The following is a 20,962-nucleotide window of genomic DNA, read 5'->3' as shown; positions in this document are numbered from 1 at the left end:
TTTTGATATTGGCGAAGAAAAAGCTTACGAAATTGTGAGGAGGATATATTACTCCAAGCAGCCCATCCGGACTGATCTCAGTCGCTACATTACCTGGTTCGCCGACAGCCCTCAAAGTCCCATTCGCCAGTCCTCTTCTCCTCCCTCCCCGCGCACGCCGCCACCCCAACTTCACGCCTGCTCTTCCCCTCCTAAGCGTGCTCTGCATTTTCCTCCGCCTCCTCCCACTTGTTTTTCCCAATGTACGAGTACCTCCTTTTCTTCTTACTCCTACTACTTCAGTTCTTCCATAATTTACTGCACGCTGGAGTATTGATTTACTACTGCGGGTGTTTTGGTTGGTCCTTCTTGCCGTTGCAATTATTCATCTGGACTGTTTTTCTTTTTGTTCTTTGATATACATTATTATGTATTTGTTTCCAACGTTGGCTTTCTTTCTTCATCTCCGTTTCTTTTTTTCCTCATTTTTCAACGTGCGCCCACCCCCCCCCCCCCCAAAAAAAAAATCACCCCCAGAAAAAAACAAAAAGGCCGGCGTTGCGGCGCTAGTGGTTCTTATGACAGGATCAGCTTTTTCTTCCCCAAGAAAATATCTGTTGCTTAATGTAAGTGAGCTTCTAGACAAGAGAATAAGTATTAACGAGACTGTATTTTTTAATAGTTTATTCTTTTTCTCGAATTTTTGTTGCATTCATTTTACTAATTTGTTGTCCCTATGATTCGTGATGGGCTTGGACGTTTGTACTGCAATGCAGGTGATGAAAGCCCTTGTTCTCCGATGTCAAAGCAGAATATGAGCTCTCCCTTACCGCATCCTGAGAGTGCAAGCCCTTCACAGACTACTCACAAGTCAATGTTTTGTTGTGAACCTGGCGTTGAAGAGAGCACAAGCACCCAGGATATCGGTTATCATTTTAAAGTCCTCAATGAAAGCAGCTACCAGTTGACGGTCCTTAGTCAACTTGAGTTCAGAAAGTTCTTTCTATTGTACTCTTACATTGGGAGGTTAGTCCTGTTCTTCATCCACATGTCAAGTCTGGTCTATTGTTGGCCATTTCTTTAACCGAGCCAGTTCTTTTTGCAGGAGCAAGTTGGAAGAGGTTATAACTACCGACAATGCCAATAAGATTTTAGAAATGAAAAATCTCCCAATGGGGGTTTACGAGTCTTGCATTTGGGATATGTGTGGAAAACAGTTATGTGCTCCGTCAGATAGAATAGAGGTTAAAATCACATTCAGTCTTTCTGATATTAGTTTTCTTTTGTATATGATTGTCCTGCTTTTTTCCCTGTTAGAGCCACCTTTCTCGTTGAGAGTCATAATTGGCAGGCATTTCTTCTGCATGCTTCCTTTTTTTGTTCAACCCACCCCTTTTGCTTTCCCTTTTCTAAACTTTGAATTATATTATGGTCCAGAGTTCTATATGAAAAGTGAAAGTGTTGATTTACTGAAATGTTAATTAACCAACAACGTTTGGTTAGAGCATAATATGACAAAATGATAAAGTAATATTTATGAACTTTCAATCCATCATCTTTTGTCTTGTAGGTCATCGATTGGGACTCTGGGAAGACGCATTTTTACTATTGTCACGTTTATCAAGATGGAAGTTATTGTTTCAAGGTTTGTGTGAGAATAGTGAAGGAAGATACATCAGGTGTTCATTTTTTTGTATTTTGAAAAGATTTGAATTTTGCAAGAGCCTCAGGCATTTGTAATATACTGCAATTATCATGACTTGAAGCTGTTCAAGTAGTGTAGAAGGTGATCTCTTCATCATGGTTGGTGTATCTTGGCATGCTAACCGAGGCGAGGCTTTCTTATAGTAGTGTAATTTTACTTTATATATCGTGAAGAATATTAGGTTTTAGAAAGATACTGAGTTTTTAGTATTTCCAAATTGTCCTTGTACTGTAAACAAAGTAATCATTAGCTAGAAGGTTGAAAATAAAATGGGTGAACAGAGTTTTCTGAACTGGTCCAAGTTTCCAACTGGCTACCAAATCATCTTTCCCCACATCCTTCTGTAGTTGTTTTTTCCCCTTCGTTAGTAGTTATCTCTACCTAGATAATACTACATGTTTTTATGACCATGTAGTTTCGTTAGCTCTCATTTTGACTTTACTTTATTCACTAGTTTAATAACCTGTGTACGTTATTGTAGAATTTGAACAAATGCTGATACTCAGTTTGAGTATCATTTGTAGAATTTGGCCAAATGCTACATAACAGATTGCATTTTCTCAGGGACCTTACTTAAAGACCATAAGAACTCACCTTCAAAGAGCGTTAGGAGATGACAACGTGTTGATTGTCAGGTTTGTTGATAATGGCAAATGTAATTCTGACAGGATCATTGAGGATGGGATTATTGTTGGTTTGAGGCGCTACCGCTTTTTCGGTTGGTTTCCACTCCTTTCCCTAATTGGAAGACGTTCAATTGTTTCATCTTGATTTTCCATTTCCCAAAACATAATTGCTTGGAATTGCTTTTATATTCTTTGTTCTAGACAGCTATAACTTCTTTAGATGCATTGCTAAACTTGCTATCTTTTGCATTTCTTTGAGTCGTCTGTACTTGAGTTATTTCCTGTCAGCAACAACATAGTCTATTGCCTCATACAGCCTTACCTTGGTCCTGCCAATTACATCAAGATTAACCTGACATTTTTTTCAAGTTTCTTCCAATTGTACCAAGGTTCTGCTTTAAGCTGGCATTATTTAATGAAAGCACTGGCCTACTAGGTCAATATTTGGGTAAGAATGCAAAAGAAAAGACTTAATTGAGCAACCTTGTTATTGTTGTCATCATTTAAACTCTTTTTTTTGCTCGTTTGTAGATGTCATGCTGTACATGGTTATGACACTTGAACAGAGTGCATGAATCGTTCTACGAGGTTTTACTATTGCATTCCAGGCTGCAACTATCCTTCTAGATAACCTCTTTCTCTCGTACACTAGCTTGTTTGCCATTTTTCAATAAGAAAATGATCATCTGTTCTTGGTCAACAGCAATTGGTCGCAACTTTGTTTGTTTCACTTATAAGGATTCTAATTACAGGTTTGGCATATGGTAACAGCTTGCACATAATATGACATCTATCTAATTGGCTGTTGGCACTTTCATCCCATTTCCCTCATGTTAAGCTTTTGGTTTGTTCTTGTACAGATTGTTTTACTAAAAGTAGGCAGTATCTTGTGCAGTCATGTGATGATTTCTTTGTTGTTAATTTTGCAGCTTTTAAAGATGAATGCAAAGATGCCAAGAAGAAAAAAAAAGGATTGGAGAAGAATGAAACTCCTCTTTCTGCTTTTCCCAAGTGCTACTTCGTTCGATTTGACTCTATTGCTACTTCTAGCACTGATGAGCCATACCTTTTATCTTCACTGGAAGTAAATGAAGCAAGGCGCCTATTTATGGATGTGAACATGGTTTCTAGCATGGCAAAATACATAGCAAGGTGATACTTCTATTGTTAATGTGGATGTCCATATCTAAGACTTGTACGAGTGGTAAATGTTCTGTACTTGTTCTAAGTGCAGGTTTTCCCTGATCTTGTCAAAGACGATAAAACTTCCAGTGGATCTTTCTTCTGTTGTCATTGATACAATTCAAGATACAGAATGCCATGTATGACCTTTGCTTCTTTTCCTTGTCGTTTTCACTTCCTTCCTCAGCTAGAAGCAATTTCCTTCTTCCTCTCATAGTGGACATGTTCTTGCTCTATTATCCACTCTACTGTAGGATGGGAATAATCAGCCTATCAAAGATGATAATGGAGGACCTCTTATACATACAGATGGAACTGGTTTTATCTCCGAAGATTTAGCACTGAAGTGTCCGCAAGATTTTGGTAGAGCAAAATACATAAAGGACAAGGATTTTCAGGTGAGAACAAAGTTCTTTGAAACGCCAAGTTTTCACTTTCAATTGCATTGATAAAAGTTCCAAGTGTCAAAGAACATGTGCCATGATGGTTTCAGTTGACATATGTAGAGAACTAAATCAGATTTTGTTTTGAGATTTTGTATTAACTTAAAGGTCCATTTTGCTATACATATAATTCATAGTTGTGATAGAGGAAAAACCTGTCTGATACCATCATCCTTCCTCTCCTTAATAAAAAAAGCTGTGGAGCTTTCTACTTTTGCCCCCATTGCTGAGTCCTAAAATATCATGACTACATGACAATTTTCTTTACATGTTACTGTTGATTGCATTTCTGTTTTTTAAGGTTCCATGTTGCAGTATAGTGGCACTTCTTGAACCCTGTACTTTTAGGATAAATTTAAGTTATTTGTATTCACCAGGTCGGGAGTGTATACTCCATATTAACATGACAAACATGATCTCAGAGATGGCACTAGTTGTAGTTTCTATCACAAATGTAAACATTGTCTTCTGCGCAAATTTCTCCCACGTTTTGACTCAATTTGAGATGTACTTTGGAGTCAAATATTCCAACAAAGGGATCTACTGCAAAGTGTGGGTTAGCATTTATCTTAAATTGGGCTCAGAACATTTCATATGCATGTCCATATTCTTGCAGTACACCCATAAAATGGAGATAAACATTCACTACCTGAACAAATCAAAATTAATGCTCACCTAGTTGGCTGTCATTTTATTGATAGATAAATAATCTGCTAAATCATCTTGTGTACTGTCTTTTTTTTTTTATGGCTGAATTGTTCAATATAATTTTCTAACTGTTTATTCTGCATGTAGAAGTTTCACAATTTTGTCGGATTCGTGGATGCGCCATTTGAAGTGAGAGGTACAGAAGCTGGGAATAGGGACCCGGTACGGGCACAGATCTTAATTTTTTCTATTAAATTTTATGAATGGATGTCTGGAAGCATCTCAGCTGATGTTTTTAAGATCTTTAGAAGTTTTTCCTTTAATATTTTTGGTTTTCTTCCAGCCTCTGTTGATGCAGTGTCGTCTCTTCAGTCAAGGTCTTGCTGTTAAGGGAACTCTTCTTGTAAATAAAACGGTAGCATACCGTCTTTCCATGTGAATATTCTTATTGCAAAAGATGTATCTAAATGCTCTGTAGTTTTGCTAAACTGAGTATGTTTACTGCACAAAGCATTTGATTTGTTCGTATTTTTTTTTAACTGTCACCATAGCTTATAAAATCATCTCCACAAATTCAGCTTAAAGCAGGAACCATTCAGATTAGGCCCTCCATGATAAAGGTTCGGAAAGGTAGAAAAGGTCCCATTGGGCAAACATTTGACTCGCTGGAAATTGTTGCAGTCAGGTAGGCCATATAAACCCCACACCAGAATCCCTTACTTCCAAATGTGGGATAATCAAGTCCCACTCCCCTTACAGTTGGGTCATAATATGCAATAACTTTGACACTTAAATAAGGCTTTGCATTTTTTAAAATGATTTATGATTATTTATCAAGATTTAATTTGCTTCGAGACATAAGTTCAATTTGTGGAAAACAAATTTGTCCTTTTCAAAAAATTATCTATTCTTTATTTATCACTATAATAATTAGGTCCACTTGCTAGAAGTATCGTAAATGTGGTTAGATATTAGGACAATTTAAAAATTGTATCATAAGGAGGGAGCAAATATCAAAAAATTGTACTGCTTTTGGTGTGTCCTGTTAGAGATTGTAAACTGTTATTATTATTGGCCTTTCAGTCATAGACCGAGGAGGTGTCATCTATCAAAGTATTTGATTGCTCTTTTGAGCTACGGAGGCGTTCCCAGGACGTTTTTTGTGGATCTAGTGACAAGTGTGTTGGAAGAGACAAATGCTGTCTTCACAGATAAGCGTGCTGCATTCAAAGGTGATCTGAGATACTATATTTCATTCTATGAAGAGCTTCTTTTACTTTTGCAATTTTGGGAAGTTACCTATCCTTTTCTTTTCTTTTTTTCTTTGACAGATACAGAGTATTTTGTTAAGCACAAGTTACTGAATTTGGTTGTTTTTCTTGAAATCTTTGTTGTCCTCAGTTTGTTGTTTTGCTTAACTATACAGCAAAAAGTGATAACCTAGTTACTTTTTCGTTATTTTTCTTCGTTTTCCTCATATGTAGTGATAATTTTCTAAATGTTGTTCCCTCTCTGCTTTAATTAATGCAGTTGCACTAAATCAAGAAGGTTTTTATGATACTGGCGGTGCTCTAAGACTGTTGTTAGCTGGAATCCCTCTTAATGAGCCTCATTTACAAAAACGTCTATCTGAGTTGGCAAATAATGAAAGAACCCTATTGAAAGAAGGAAAGATCCCTATTAGTGAAAGCTTTTACTTGATGGGAACGGCTGATCCTACTCCTACAGGCTTGTTGAAAGAAAATGAAGTTTGTGTGGTCCTGTATGTAGACTTTTTACATGCTCTGTTCTTTTAATTGGCTTCGATTATTCTCACCACTTGCATGATTTATATTTAAGTGAAGTGATTTTATTTCATCCTCGTTCTTTATGCATCAAGGGAAGTACTAGTTTGGAGAGAATGCCATGTACTCGAATTAGTACCATTATCTTTAACTTTGTTTAAGGACTCTCATAACAAATGTGGTGAAAACAGGTCCTTTATGCAAGTCCACAACTCATCTTGCAAAGATATGAAGGGATAATATTAGAAACCTCCCTTAAGAGATTTCTCTTAATATCACTTGGCATTCTTGAGGTTTTTGAAATATCACTTACCTCCCCCCTCACTTGACACATAATTCACATATCAAATAATTGTAGCTCAAAAGTAAAAGTAACTTTCTTCTCTTACCTTTTTTTCTATCATTCTCTATTACTCATTTTTTGTAATTGTGATAAAATGGGGTATGATTTATTTGGTTATTTTGAGTTAATTTTTATAATGATTGGTACAATGTAATAGTTTGGGCAAGGGTTTATAAGAAATCAGTTTTAAACATATAGAGTGAAATTGGTGCAAGTGTATTTCATTTCAAATTTATTTTTTATGCGGTATAACATTATGATGTGGTAGTACTATAAGAGATTGTTTTTTAGGCGATGGTTTTTTTGAAGTGAACAAAGTGATTTAGGAATATTGTTATTTAGCAAGTGAATGGGTAGTTTAGGGCTTTTAAAAATTTTGTTACACAAATAACAAAAATAAGGGAGGTAAGTGATATTTTTAAAACCTTAGGGGTGGTGGGTGATATTAAGATAAATCTCAAGGGAGGTTTCTGATATTATCCCATATATGAATAATATACGATTGGAATCCAAAATAATATCTTCATGCTAATTTTGATATTTCTGGTTTCTTGTATATTAGGGATAATGGTCAGGTATCTGGGAAGGTTTTAGTTTACAGGAATCCAGGTCTGCATTTTGGGGATGTCCATGTCCTTGAAGCGGTTTATGTGCCGGAGCTGGAGGATATAATTGGCAATGCCAAATATGGTATATTCTTCTCCACGAAAGGTCGGAGATCTGTTGCTTCTGAAATTGCAAATGGAGACTTTGATGGTGACATGTATTGGGTTTCTAGAAATCCTCAGGTTCGTATTCACTAATCTTGTGATTAAATTAATAGTAGTCATTTTTTGATTCCTATTCTGAATTTTTTTATATTGGTCATAAGATTTTATGTATCTTGAGCGTGTGGGTATTGATGTGAAGGAGAGAGAGCAATCAGAAACTTAAGATGCTAGTCAATCTGGTTTTTGCTTGCAAGTTGCAAATCTATCAATCTAGTTCTCTTGGTCTCGTGTTGCTTATAAGGTAAAACGTGAAGAGAGATGTTGAAAATATAAAATGCTGTGGCACTTTTAAGTTAAATCTGGTCCAGCAATGAGCTGTGCTGTGTTTCTTTGGTACCATGTTATGTTCATGTGTTATGGTACCTGTCTGCTTGAGGTATCCCAGCATATATTACAACTCTGAGATTTTTCATTTAGCTAGATCCACAGAATTGCTTGTCTTGGAATCTACCTCTCCTGGCATTTTTTTTTTTTTGGCTTCTAGCATTCATGTATTTGCAGATGTAGCAAAGTTTGCATATGCTCTTAATTTGTGTAAGAAATTGGATCTAGCTTTGATTTTTTATCTCTGTGGATGACAGCTCTTAAAGTACTTCAGAGCAAGTCCACCATGGACGCGTGTTTATCCAAGTCCGCGAGCAGAGAGTAAGAATCCAAATGAATATTCAGCTGAACAATTGGAGCATGAGCTTTTTCGACATTTTCTAAAGAAGCCAAGGTATGCTGCCATCTCTGCATGTAAGAATAGCATGTGCATATCGTTCATGTATTGACAGTCACAAACAAGCATAAACATGCATGGTGTTTTAAAATATTTATGTATCTCTGTACAGGAGATAACATGTTTATCCATATGATACGCATATGTAAACACATCTTAGCATATATGTAGTATTATGCACATACAGATACTTTGCTCGAACATGGTGAATTTGGGCTTATTACTGGATTGATAAGATACTCACGTGACACCTCTGGGTTCAAGCTTAGATTTGTGTACTTATTCCTGTTTGAATGCCTAAATGTTTTGTGAATCTTTGCAGAGTACTGCCTGTATACAAAAGGAGAACCATGTGAAATTTTGTGAAGTACTTGTGTCATCAATTATTATTCAATTCCAGATAACGGGCGTTTCCAATATTTCTCTGTTGTGTAGTAGTGAGTTAGGAGAAAACATAGAAGTAAATTCCTTTCAGAAGAACATGTTGGAAGTTTTGGATGCTCAAGGATGATGGTGATGAGGCTATTAATCAATAATATTAAGAAAAATGGCTCAAATGCATAGATCATCTACCTTGTTTATGGAAGTGATAAGAGCGTACGAGCCCAAATTGAATGTTTGTCACTGTTATGTCCTTCGATTGCTATCTCCTCAATTGCAAATGCCACATCAATTAATATCTGGAAATAACCTCCCGACAGATTTTGTTTTTGTTGTGAATGTCTCTAACGTTTTGATCTTCTTTTCAGCTATAATATGGCCGTTGCGGCTGATAGTTGGCTAGCTTTTATGGACCGTCTCTTGATATTGGGTGATGACAATGCCAAAGAGAAACATGCTTTGAAAGAAAATATGCTTAAGTTGATTGATATATATTATGACGCGCTGGATGCACCAAAACGTGGAACGAAGGTCAGTTCTGTGGATACAAATCTTTTTTGCAACTGCCATTCAAATTTTTGTGGACGAGTCTGTCATGGTTACTTTCTAGATTTTTTTTTGGCTTGATGTGCTTGTGTATTTGTGTGCGTTCCTCTAGCACTTTGAAGTTGTGCTTCTTCGCTTGGATTTTAAACATGTAGCTCTCATTTCTTCTGGTAAATGGTGATTGCTTTTTAGCTCTTTTCATACTTTTTATACCTTGAGAAGTGATGTTCATTGCCATCTTTTTAATTGTGATTTTAGATATTTGTGTGTTTTGGAGAACTAGCATGTTTGTATTTGTTTGGTGTCAAAGATAGGCTATAAATGTTTCCTACTATCATCAACATGCCGAGTAAGTAGTTTGAAAATCATCTGATCAACGTAGTCCATTTCATTCTTTCACAGGTCATTGTACCTGAGGAGTTGAAGGCAGAAAGATTTCCCCATTACATGGGAAAGGATGGTAGCTACCGTTCTTCTTCTGTGTTGGGTGACATTTATGATAGAGCAGAGGCATTTCAATCTGAACAACGGTGTATAGGTGGTTTGCATTCTTCTCTGTGCCTGTACCTTGATATTTAGGGGTTGATGATCTTTCTTGTCAATTACGCTGGATTCTTTGGAAAAAGCCTGATTGGTTTTATATTCTTGACAACTGACTCCAAAACATGAGTTCTACTAAGTTCCAAGACTGACCTCCATCTTCCACGTGTAACTCTAGATATTGAAAAACTACCGTGTTTCGATGTCGAAGTTCCCCAAAACTACTTGAGCTCTTGGAGACGAAGGTACAACGAGTATCGAAAGGAGATGACAGTGGCAATGCAAAAGGATGATGAATCTAGGAATGATGCTGCTGATGACGTAATCAAGAAATACAAGCGGGTCAGTTTTCATCTTTGTAGTTTATTTACATTGTGGTAAAGAGAAAAATTACTTGGTTGAAAGAACTATGTGATTGCAGTTACTGTACGAAGCAGCAGAGTTTGAAGAAAGTCAGAAGGATGTGCAGGAGATCCACAAGGAGGCACTTGCATTATATCAAGTAACCTATGAGTATGCCATTAGCACAAAAGACGCAGGAAAATGTGGGTTTGCCTGGAAAGCAGCAGGTTCTGCTCTCTTGAACTATTTTGCTACTGGCAGAAACGAAAGACTCGTACCAGTTTCACCATCTGCTCTGCGAGAACTGTTGACTTAGACTCTCTTGGTCTTTCGCAACTGGCTTCGAAAGCACTGACCCAACTAGGAGTGTAGTAAAATGTTAAAGAGACCACCTACTGGTATTATGCCCCGAGTACATCTCTAAATAGCTCATCCCTGAGCAAAGTATTGCAAGGAGCCTTCAGAAGTTGGTATGTATTTTTGTTGTGGCCTCATCTTCCCTAAGCAACTAGTTGTTTGTTGTTGGGTAAATTTCTGAGCTCCTATAGCTTCTGTAAATATAGAGCTACGCTCAGACAGTTGTATGCATGTATGTGTCGGAGATCGTAGCGGGTCGGATGATGCCATTGTCTAAGCAAGCACCTGCTAATATTATTATTACTATATCTTTGTGTGTCTGCCGGTGCTTTTGCATTGGTAAAATTTTCAATAGCCTTTGAACTTTTCTGTGTATGCTTTTGCATGGTAAGTGAAGAAGCGCAGACGCTTCCGAGGAGGAGAGCTGACCTGATCAGCTCGGGGTGTCGATGGGAGAGCTGATCCAAGACCTGCAAAACAGAGAAGATGAGCTAACAGAGGGGGCCCTGGGTGGTCCCCGAGGGCACTCCGACGGTCAAGTTAGTTTTCCGGTGAGTAGGGTTCACGGGATTAACTTAGTCAGAGTGTATTAGCCGAGTAATCAGCGTCCCTTGTACAGTAGATGTGTGCTATTATTTATACCTGCGAGGGAGTCCGACCTCCGCACGACGCGGGACTTGCCCGGTATAGATAGTGTCCCGCACTCGGGGGGGGACTTCCCTTCGACCTCTTCGGGATGGACCTTCGCCTCCCCTGGGAGCCCTAGTCAGTACGGCCCGGGGCTGCTCCCAGGGGTCTGAGGGTCAAGGCCCAGCTCGGCCATTCCTGGGCTGCCACGTGTCTGGGCCCGGAACGGGGCCTCTGCACTAGCCCCCTAGATTAGGTAGGACTGTCAGGCAGACCTAATCTACCTCCGCCACGTGGAAGGCCAGAGCCGCGCACTACTCTGCCGAGGTCACTTCTGGTACAGTGCTGTCACAGGGACGCTGTGCCCGCGTCCTTTCAGCTGTCCCGCCTTTTCGGTTTTCGTACCAGCATTAAATGCGTTCACATGGGGGTCGGTTCAAATTCACGCAACCGTTTTCCCTCCACTCTTCCCCCTATAAATAGGGGATGCCAAATTCTCATCTGTCCCATTTGCCATTTCCGCTTCTTCTTGTGCATTTCAAGTTATCACGCTCCCTGTGCACTCACATTTCCATTTTCCAGCAACCTCCGGCGTCCTGTGCCCAGATTCCGGCGAGCCTTCAGTCCTTCTTCTGCCGTTCTCAGTAAGTCCTTTCTGCGATTCATCTTCCCCCTCTGCAGTGTCTTTTTTGCCCTCTGCTACCTCCTACTTTTTATGTCGGATCATTCTTCCTCCTCTGTTGCTATAGTATCAGTCCGCCGCAGAGCTCCCCGAATCATCGCTCTTTCCTCGCCTTCACCCTCATCTTCGTCACCATCTTCTCCTCCCCCTCTTTCCCCTTCTTCTGCTTCTAGTCCCAGCTTCCACACCTCAGACCTGCCCGAGCCTACTGACACCATGAGCTCTCCTCCACCCCAGTCTCCTTCATCCCATCCTTTTTCTGCCCGCGCTCTAGAGGAAACGGCTGAGCTCGACGCCTACCTCGAGCGAGAGGCCGCAACCACCTCCTCTCCCCAGTCCCCCCATGATTCCCCTGGCAGGGCCCAGGGCGGAGCTGGGGAAGACAGGGATCCCTCTGAGGGGACCCCTACCTCGGAGCAGGGGGAGGATCCCGAATTCTCCTACGGTTACCCAGACCTACAGGAGGCCACCCTATTGCCCCAGGACGTGGCCGAGCTGGCCGAGTCGTACTCCATCCCTCCGGCCTTCGAGCCGAGGGCGGCCGGGCCCGACGACCGAGCCTGCCGACCTCCCCCAGGCTTCGTGGCCATCTACAGGGAGCAGCTCATCGCAGGGCTCCGTCTCCCCATCCATCCAGCTCTGACCCATATTCTGACCTACTGGGGGCTCAGAATCACCCAACTTCACCCTACCTCCATCAGGATCATCACCGGATTCCTGATTTACTGCCTTCTCTGCGACATCCCCTACTCTCTCTCCCTTTTCCGAGCCGCCTTCATTCTTAAGTCCTCCCTTCCGGGATGGTACTACTTCTCCCGCCGGGGCCCCCAGACCAAGGGAGGGAAAGGGGCCCAGGAGTTGTTCTTCGGCCTCCCCTCCTCCGTTAAGGATTGGAAGGAGGATTTCTTCTTTGTCAGATCCACACATTTTCCCCCCAATGTGTGGAAGGTTGGGGGGGTCAAGGCCGACCCCTACCCAAAGGACCTGGACTACGAGACCCTCAGCCCGCTGTTGGGCTCCAAGGTGAAGCTCGATGTTACCAGGATCTCTACCGAGCAGATCTCCGCAACAGGGCTGATGGGGACGTTGTCCGGATCCTCTGGGGAAGTGGCGACCCCCCAGCCCAAACTCGACACCTGTAACGCTGGCTCTGACCCTGTCTTTATTCATAGTGTATAGACTTTCCCTTTTTTGCCTTTTACTGTCTTTCGTCTGGCTGACCTGGTGTTCATTTCAGTGAGGAAACTCTCCCAGCTGTTGGGCGCATCTCTCGAGGAGGCCACTCCCGACCCCCAGCCGGGAGCTGCTCGGGGGGCCCCAGGTGGGGCTTCCACCCCGGGGGGCGGCTCAGCCCCCCAGAAGGAGACATCACAACCATCCCCCTCCAAGCAGGCCGCCAGCAAAAAGAAGGCGGCCGGTCAAAAGAGGGGCAGAGGGGACGAGCCCTCTCAGACTGGGCAGAAGAGGCTCGCCCTAGTCTCCGCACAGCCTCCTCCTCTTGCGCGGGTCTCCGGGGGACCAGTCCACCTGGGCGTGGGCTCTGCCGAGGAGCAGGTCCAGGAGTCGGCTCCCCCGAGCTTGTGGCACTTCCGCCACATAGCTCCCCTGAAGCCAGGCCAAGCCCCCACGATGCATGACCCCCGCCACTTCTGTCCATCTTGGAAACTCTCCATCAACGACCGAGCCCAGTTCCCCGAGGTGGCTCGCGAGCTGATGGTGGGCTCGGTCCTTCCTAGGGACAGGAAGTGGATGGAGCTGGCCAGCCCCTCTGAGCTCTTGGACGCGTACTACACCGCCCAGGCCCAAGTAAGTATCGCCCCTGGGTTGATTTCACCCCCGTGTCTGGGTTAAGTGATGTGGCATGCTGATCTGCTCTCTCTCTTTTCCAGTCCAACGCTGCTGGTGCCGCCCTGGCTACCCGCTTCTCCGAGCTGTCTCCCGACCTGGAGAAGTTGAGGAAGAAGAACTTGGAGGTGGAGAGGAAGCTTTCCCAGGCCCTCCAGGAGGCCAGCTCCCTTAAGGCCAAATTAGACAAGGCCGAGAAGGAGATGGATGCCGCCCAGGTCCAGCTCGCCTCCACCAGGTCGGAACTCGACCAGGAGAGGGCTGGTGTGGCCAGGCTGAAGGAGGAGCATGCCGTGGAGCTCTCCGGCACCGTCAGCCGAAAGCGGAAGAAGGCTGTTCGGGAGTTTATCTCCTCCGATCAGTTCGAGGTGGACATCGCCCTCCTCAACCAGCCCATCCTCCAGGTTGGCTCTACGCGGGCCCTGACCCAGGTGCAGGGCCTCAACCTACCCGGCTTCAACGTGGCGGACTTCAAGGACTACGATCCTGCAGCCGAGGATAGGCTGGACTGGCTCTTTGATGGGTACCGGAAGGGGCATGCCCTGAAGAGTCTGGTCCGCCGAACCGACGTAGGAGCAGAGCTGGAGGAGGTTCCCCTGGAGGAGGACGGGTCTCCTGGCAGAGCTGCCGGGAAAGAGCCGGTGGCCTAGGGCGGTGGCCACCCCAGAAACCCTTTCTGTCTTCTTGTATGGATGTGACCATGCTCCAGTTGAAAATGCTCTTGGAGGTCCATCCAGGACAGAAGGGGTTTCCTGCTTCCGGGCTCCTAAATAGCCTTCACCATACGCCTCTCAACATGCTTAAGGTGTACTTTCAGCTTCCACCCCGGTCGGGCCACCAGTAGGTAGAACAGACATCGAAGGAGATTACCAGCTCGGAAATTTTGCGGTAGAGGGGCAGGGCGCTTTGTAATAGATAGGCAGCTCGGAAGCTTTGTAATAGATAGGTTTGCAATGTATACAAAATTTCGAAGAGTTATTTTCTTCTTTCCTTGCCCACTTGCAATGCTATGTGCCGACCTCCGGGGTCGAACACCTCACCCCTCACCCCTTGGGGCTGAGTGCTTTAAATATTAAGCGCGTCCTTGCCGACCTCCTATGTCGAACAATTCGCACTTCCGACCGAATACTTTAAGCATTAAGTGCGTTCTTGCCGACCTCCTGGGCCGAACACTTCACACTCCATTAAGCGCGTTCGTGCCGACCTCCTGGGTCGAGCACTTCACACTTCATTAAGCGCGTTCTTGCCGACCTCTTGGGCCGAACACTTCACACTCCATTAAGCGCGTTCGTGCCGACCTCCTGGGTCGAACACTTCACACTTCAGAATATTTTAAGCATTAAGTGCGTTCTTGCCGACCTCCTGGGTCGAACACTTCACACTTCATTAAGCGCGTTCGTGCCGACCTCCTGGGTCGAACACTTCACACTTCACCCACTACCCCTAGCCCCCCACTAGGACGTTGAGCGAGGGAATGCTGAATGTGCTAGTGTAAGGTGCAGGTTTGGAAATTGTAAAAATGAAACAAGTACAAGTGAAAATTAAAACGAGCTGTGATTGAATGAGAAAACAAAAATTCGGATTCCAGAGAACAGGCCCCTGAACACCCTGGTTTAACCTACGCTACAAACAACCGCAAATTGGAGAAGTGCCAAGTCCGAGGTACTTCAGATCCACCCATCTTAGCGAGCTTGCAATAGCCAGCTCGGCTCGCCTCAAGGACCTTGTAGGGGCCCTCCCAATTTGGGTCGAGCTTGTTGGAGCCGTGTACTCGGCTTATCGAGTTCTTCCTCAGGACGAGGTCTCCTGGCTGGTACTGTATAGTCTTTACTTTGGCGTTGTGATAGCGAGCGAACTGGCTTTTATACTTAGCCATTCGAATAGCCGCTTCCTCCCGCCTGACTTCGAGCATGTCCAAGTTGCACCTAAGCTCTTCCTCGTTGGATGTTGCCACGAAATTCTGTGTTCTGGGTGAGGGAAGACCAACCTCTGCGGGCACCACAGCCTCTGCTCCGTATGTTAGGGAGAACGGGGTCTCGTGAGTAGCCGTCCTGGGCGTAGTGCGGTAAGCCCAGAGGACACTGGGGAGCTCATCCAGCCAGCTTGATTGGGCGGACTCCAGTCTAGTCTTTAACCCTTGCAGGACAGTTCGATTAGCGTTCTCCACCTGGCCATTGGCCTGGGGGTGACCAACCGACGTGAAGTGCTGGTTGATTCCGAGCTCGGCGCACCAGCTCCGGAAAGGGTTCTCGGCGAACTGGCGGCCGTTGTCAGATATCAGGACATGCGGAATCCCAAACCGGCAAACTATGCTCTTCCAAAAGAATTTCTGAATCGCCTTCCCCGAGATAGAGACCAGGGGCTCCGCTTCCACCCACTTTGTGAAGTAGTCTATTGCTACCACGAGGTGCTCATATCTTCCCGGGGCTCGGGGGAAGGGACCCAGGAGGTCTATCCCCCATTGAGCGAATGGCCAAGGACTATGGATGGGAATCATCTCCTGAGCTGGCTGATGACGCAGCGAGGCGTGTACCTGGCAAGCTCGGCATTTCCGGACCAGATCCGCTGCGTCTCGGAAGACAGAGGGCCAGTAGTAGCCCAAAAGGAGGCACTTTTTGGCCAACACCCGAGATCCCACGTGTGCCGCACATATTCCTTCGTGGACTTCGCGCAGGACGTAATCACCTTCTTCGGGAGTCACGCACTTTAACCAGGGGGACAAATACGACCTCCTATAGAGGGTACCCCCGGTGTAGGCGTACTTGGCAGCCCGGAGCTGGATTCGGCGTGCCTCGGCTTTGTTTTCGGGGAGGTCACCCGAGCTGAGGAAGTCAACGAGGGGCGTCATCCAGGTGGCCGAGCTGTCTATAGCCAGGACCTGGATTTGATCGATACTCTTCTGCTTTAGCACCTCCACCAATACCTCCTTGCTCAGGTGGGCAAATGAGGAGGATGCCAACTTTGAAAGGGCGTCTGCCCGCTTGTTCTGGGACCTTGGCACCCGCTCGATTTCGATCGTGGTGAACAAGGCCACCGCCTCTCGTACTTTGGCCAGGTATTTCTTCATAACCTCGTCCTTGGTTTCGTACTCCCCAAGGACTTGAAGGACGACGAGCTGTGAGTCGCTCCTGACCTGGATCGCGGTTATTCCCATCTGGTGGGCTATCCGCAATCCTGTGAGCAGGGCCTCGTACTCGGCCTCGTTGTTGGACGCGGGGAAGTCCAATCGGAGGGCGTAGGTCAGTTCTTCCCCGGTAGGTGAAATGAGTAGCAGACCCGCCCCGCTTCCTTCCTTGCTGGAGGCCCCGTCCACGAACAACACCCAGGGCTCCTTCGGCAGCCGCTCCTCGTGTTGGGGGCTTAGCTCGGTTAGACTCAAGCTAGCCCCCTCAGCAAGGAAATCCGCTAAGGCCTGGGCCTTGATGGCTTTGCGGGGTTGATAGCCGATGTCGTGCTCGGCTAGCTCGACAGCCCATTTGGTCATCCTGCCCGAAACCTCCGGCTTGGTGAGTATCTGACGCAAAGGCTGGTCAGTCAGGACTACAATGCCATGAGCCTGAAAGTAAGGGCGGAGCTTGCGTGCCGCATGTACCAAGGCAAGGACCAACTTCTCGGCTGGCGAGTATCGTGTCTCTGGCCCCTGTAGAGCTCGGCTTACGTAATACACCGGCCTCTGAGCCCCCTCATCCTCCCGCACCAGGACCGCGCTGACGGCCTCGTTGCAGGCGGATAGGTATAGGAATAAGGTCTCCCCCGGCTCTGGGGCTGTCAGAGATGGTAGCTCGGCCAAGTAGGTTTTTAGGTCGATGAAGGCCTTCTGGCACTCCTCAGTCCAGTGGAAGTCCTTCGGCGCTTTCAGTACTCGGAAGAAGGGCAGCCCCCGGACCGCGGAGCGCGAGAGAAACCTATTCAGGGCGGCCATCCTTCCTGCTAGCCGTTGGACCTCCTTCACGCTCCTCGGAGGGGCCATGTCCATGATGGCCTGGAGTTTATCCGGGTTGGCCCGGATTCCGTCTCGGGACACCAGGAAACCGAGAAACCTTCCCGATCTGACCCCAAAAGTGCACTTCTTCGGATTTAGGCGCATCCGGCTCTTCAGTAGGATGTCCAGGACCTCCCGCAGGTCGGGTATGAGGCGCTGGTCAGTTCGACTTTTGACGATCATGTCGTCCACATAAACCTCCATGCTCCTGCCGACCTGGTTTTGGAATAACTTGTTCACCAGGCGCTGGTAAGTTGCTCCCGCGTTCTTCAATCCGAAGGGCATGGTCCTGTAGCAGTAGGTTCCCTCCTCGGTGATGAAGGAGGTCTTGTCCCGGTCCTCCTCGGCCATCTCTATCTGGTGATATCCCTTAAAGGCATCCAGAAAGCATAAAATGTCAAAGCCCACAGTAGAGTCTACTAACCTGTCAATTCGAGGCAGGGGAAAGCAGTCCTTTGGGCAGGCTTTGTTAAGGTCTGTGAAGTCTACACACATCCTCCAGGTCAGGTCCTCCTTCTTGACCAGGACGGGGTTGGCCAGCCAGGTCGGGTAGTAGACCTCCAGGATGATCTTGGACTCCAACAACTTGCCGACCTCCGCCCTGATCACCTCATTTCTCTCGGGGGCGAAACTCCTTTTCTTTTGCTTTACTGGCTTGAAGTGAGGGTCCACGTCGAGGTGATGGACGGCCAGGTCCGTAAGGATCCCGGGCATGTCATCCACCGTCCATGCGAAGACCTGGGAGTACTCCCTCAATAAGGCCTTCAAGCCTTCCTTCTCGTTCGCTGGCAGCAATGCCCCAATGCGGATGACCTGGTCGGGACGTTCCTTCCTCAAGGGGAACTCCTCAATCTCATCCTGGGTGCCCAACTGTTGGGCCTCATCCCCTGGGATGTAGGGCTCCAAACAGGTTGTCTGGGCGACCACCTTCTCCTGCCCCCGGAGAGTGGCCAGGTAGCAAGCCCTGGCTACCTCTGGGTCGCTGCGCACCTCGGCTATCCCCCCAGGAGTGGGGAACTTGACGCTGAGGTGAAAGGTAGAGGGAATAGCCCGGAGGGCGTTCAAGGCAGGTCTCCCCAAGAACACATTGTACGGGGACGACTGCTTGACCACCACGAAGTTAACGGGAACGGTCCGACACTTGGGAGCCTGACTTACTGTGACCATCAGGGTGATCATCCCTTCCGAGCTGATGGGTGGTCCGGTGAAGCCCACCAAAGGCGTCCGGACCGGGGTCAGCTGGTCATCCCTTAATCCGAGCTCCTTGAACACGCGATAGAACATGATGTCAACCGCGCTACCCTGGTCGACATACACCTTCTTCACCCGGTAGTTATTGGTGACAATGTCTATCACAATAGCTTCATGGTTCCCGGAAGCCAAGGGAACCGCATCCCTGGGTCCGAAGGTGATCTCCTCATCCATGCGCAGACGCTTCAAGGAGTCGTCCCCTTCGGGGGGTGGCCGCTTATTCTTCCGGGCTGCATGACTGTCCCCCCCCGTGGGACCTCCCGCAATGGTGTTTATCACTCCCGCCAGGTTCTGGGTATCCTGGTCGGGAGAGTGGTTCCGGGGAGCCTCCCGCCGCTCTGGACGGTCGCGACGCTGTCCCTCACGCCTATCCCCGTAATGGTTGCGCCCGAACTCCTGACCTGGTCGGCGTACGAACCGACTTAGAAAGCCACGTTGGATCAGGTTTTCAATCTCCTTACGCAGGGCCCAGCACCCCTCCGTGTCGTGTCCGACGTCACGGTGAAAGACGCAATATCGATCCTGGTTCCTTTTGTTCCGGGGCGTCCCCATCTTGGGCGGCCGATCTCCCAGCCCTTCCGCCTCCATGACGGCCAAGATCTGAGTTCTGGGCCGTGTTAGAGGGGTGTAGGTCTTCTCTGAGAGTGGTGGCAGAGCAGGGGTCTTCTCCTTCGAGAGCCGATCAAAGACATTTTTCTTGGCCGGGGCCTCCTTGCCCTCCAGGGGGTTGGTCCGGCCTTTACGATCTCCAATCTCCCGATCTGACTCTTTCTTTAGGCGACCCGCCTCTTCCGCGTTGGCAGCCTCGTGAGCCCTGCGTAGGAGCTCTTCCAGGTTTACGGGAGGCTTCTTGGCCAGATCGTAGAAAAGCTCCTCCACCCTGAGCCCGTTTGTGAAGGCGGCCATCACCACTTTTTCGTCCTTGTCCCTGACCTGCAAGCTCTCCGCATTGAAGCGGGTCATGAAATTCCTCAGCGACTCGTCGGGCCGTTGCCTGATGGACATCAGGTGGGTTGCGTTCCTCGCGTACACCTTCGAGGAGACGAACTGGGCTGCAAACTGCCGGGCCAGCTCGGGAAAGCTCCGTATAGATCCCGGTTTCAGTCCTTGGAACCAGAGCCGCGCCTTCCCCTTTAGGAACATAGGGAAGGTCTTGCAGCGAACCTCATCCGCGGCGGTTTGCAAGCGCATATGCGTCAGGAATACCGAGAGGTAGTCTTCCGGGTCTGTAGAGGCATCGTACATCTCGATGCTCGGAATCTTGAACCTCCGGGGTAGGGGGTAGTCCTCTATCTCCCGGGTAAAGGGCGAGGTTGCATAGTTGTCTTCGTATGGCCGGGGCCTCAAGATCTGCTCGAGCTCATCCCGAGCGGGGTCCAAATAAAGGGGGTCGTGGGGCCGGCTCTTGACAGACCGAGCAGGGGAACGCTCGAACCCATTCCGTGTGGGTTTCCTCGGAGAGGGGTCTCTGGGATGACTCCTCGCGGACCTGTCGCGGGAATACCTCTCGCTGTCCCCGACCACCGAGGCTCGGGGGCGGGGAGGAGTCCGGGTCGCTTCCTCCTAGGGGGCTGGTCTCGCGACTCATCTTCCGAAGGATCAGGGGGTAACTCCTTCTCCTTCCCCTTGGCCTTGGAGGTCTGTGCACCCCCAGCCCCCTCTCCTTCCTTCGCCTGCCGAATTATATCCTCCAGTATGGGGAGATTCTCCGTCACAAACTGGAAGATCTGCTGCCTCCGTTCCCCTGAAAGGGCTGAGCCACCGGCGCCCTGGGATGCCCCAGCCTCTTTCCGCTGGGACCCCTCACCGCCCCCAGGGCCGGTGCCCTCTGCCGTACGCTTGGATCGCGTCCGGGCCATCGACACAATCTTACTTACCTTACGGTTCCCACAGACGGCGCCAACTGAAGAAGCGCGGAGCTTCCCCGAGGAGAGCTGACCTGAGCAGCTCGGGGTGTCGATGGGAGAGCTGATCCAAGACCTGCAAAACAGAGAAGATGAACTAACAAAAAGGGGGCCCGAGGGTTGTCCCCGAGGGCGCTCCGACGGCCAAGTTAGTTTTCCGGTGAGTAAGGTTCACGGGAAGTAGCAACTGTCCAGAGTAAATTGCCAATAGTCAGCGTACCTTGTACAGTGGATGTGTGCTATTATTTATACCTGCGAGGGAGTCCGACCTCCGCACGACGCGGGACTTGCCCGGTATGGATAG

The 20,962-nt window shown here is 47.2% G+C and overlaps 2 protein-coding genes across 2 annotated transcripts; one reads left to right on the top strand and one right to left on the bottom strand.

The window, feature by feature from the left end:
- Positions 1-12: 12 nt before the first annotated feature.
- On the top strand, positions 13-10,719 carry LOC113783804 (probable RNA-dependent RNA polymerase 5). Its single transcript, XM_027330030.1, has 19 exons — positions 13-242; positions 756-1,005; positions 1,085-1,223; positions 1,550-1,624; positions 2,249-2,402; positions 3,240-3,462; positions 3,545-3,632; positions 3,747-3,890; positions 4,731-4,805; positions 4,927-4,998; positions 5,162-5,268; positions 5,667-5,815; positions 6,114-6,345; positions 7,273-7,498; positions 8,062-8,198; positions 8,951-9,113; positions 9,531-9,666; positions 9,847-10,010; positions 10,090-10,719. Exons 2-19 carry the CDS (start codon positions 779-781, stop codon positions 10,324-10,326), a joined length of 2,748 nt encoding a protein of 915 aa, XP_027185831.1. The 5' UTR covers positions 13-242; positions 756-778; the 3' UTR covers positions 10,327-10,719.
- Positions 10,720-15,139: 4,420 nt separating this feature from the next.
- On the bottom strand, positions 15,140-19,999 carry LOC113759651. Its single transcript, XM_027302227.1, has one exon. It carries the CDS (start codon positions 19,997-19,999, stop codon positions 15,140-15,142), a length of 4,860 nt encoding a protein of 1,619 aa, XP_027158028.1.
- Positions 20,000-20,962: the final 963 nt, after the last annotated feature.

Source organism: Coffea eugenioides, chromosome 1, assembly GCF_003713205.1.
Source record: "Coffea eugenioides isolate CCC68of chromosome 1, Ceug_1.0, whole genome shotgun sequence".
NCBI lineage: Eukaryota > Viridiplantae > Streptophyta > Magnoliopsida > Gentianales > Rubiaceae > Coffea > Coffea eugenioides.
The sequence above is the reverse complement of the archived record's forward strand: the minus strand, read 5'-3'. Positions and strand labels throughout refer to the sequence as shown.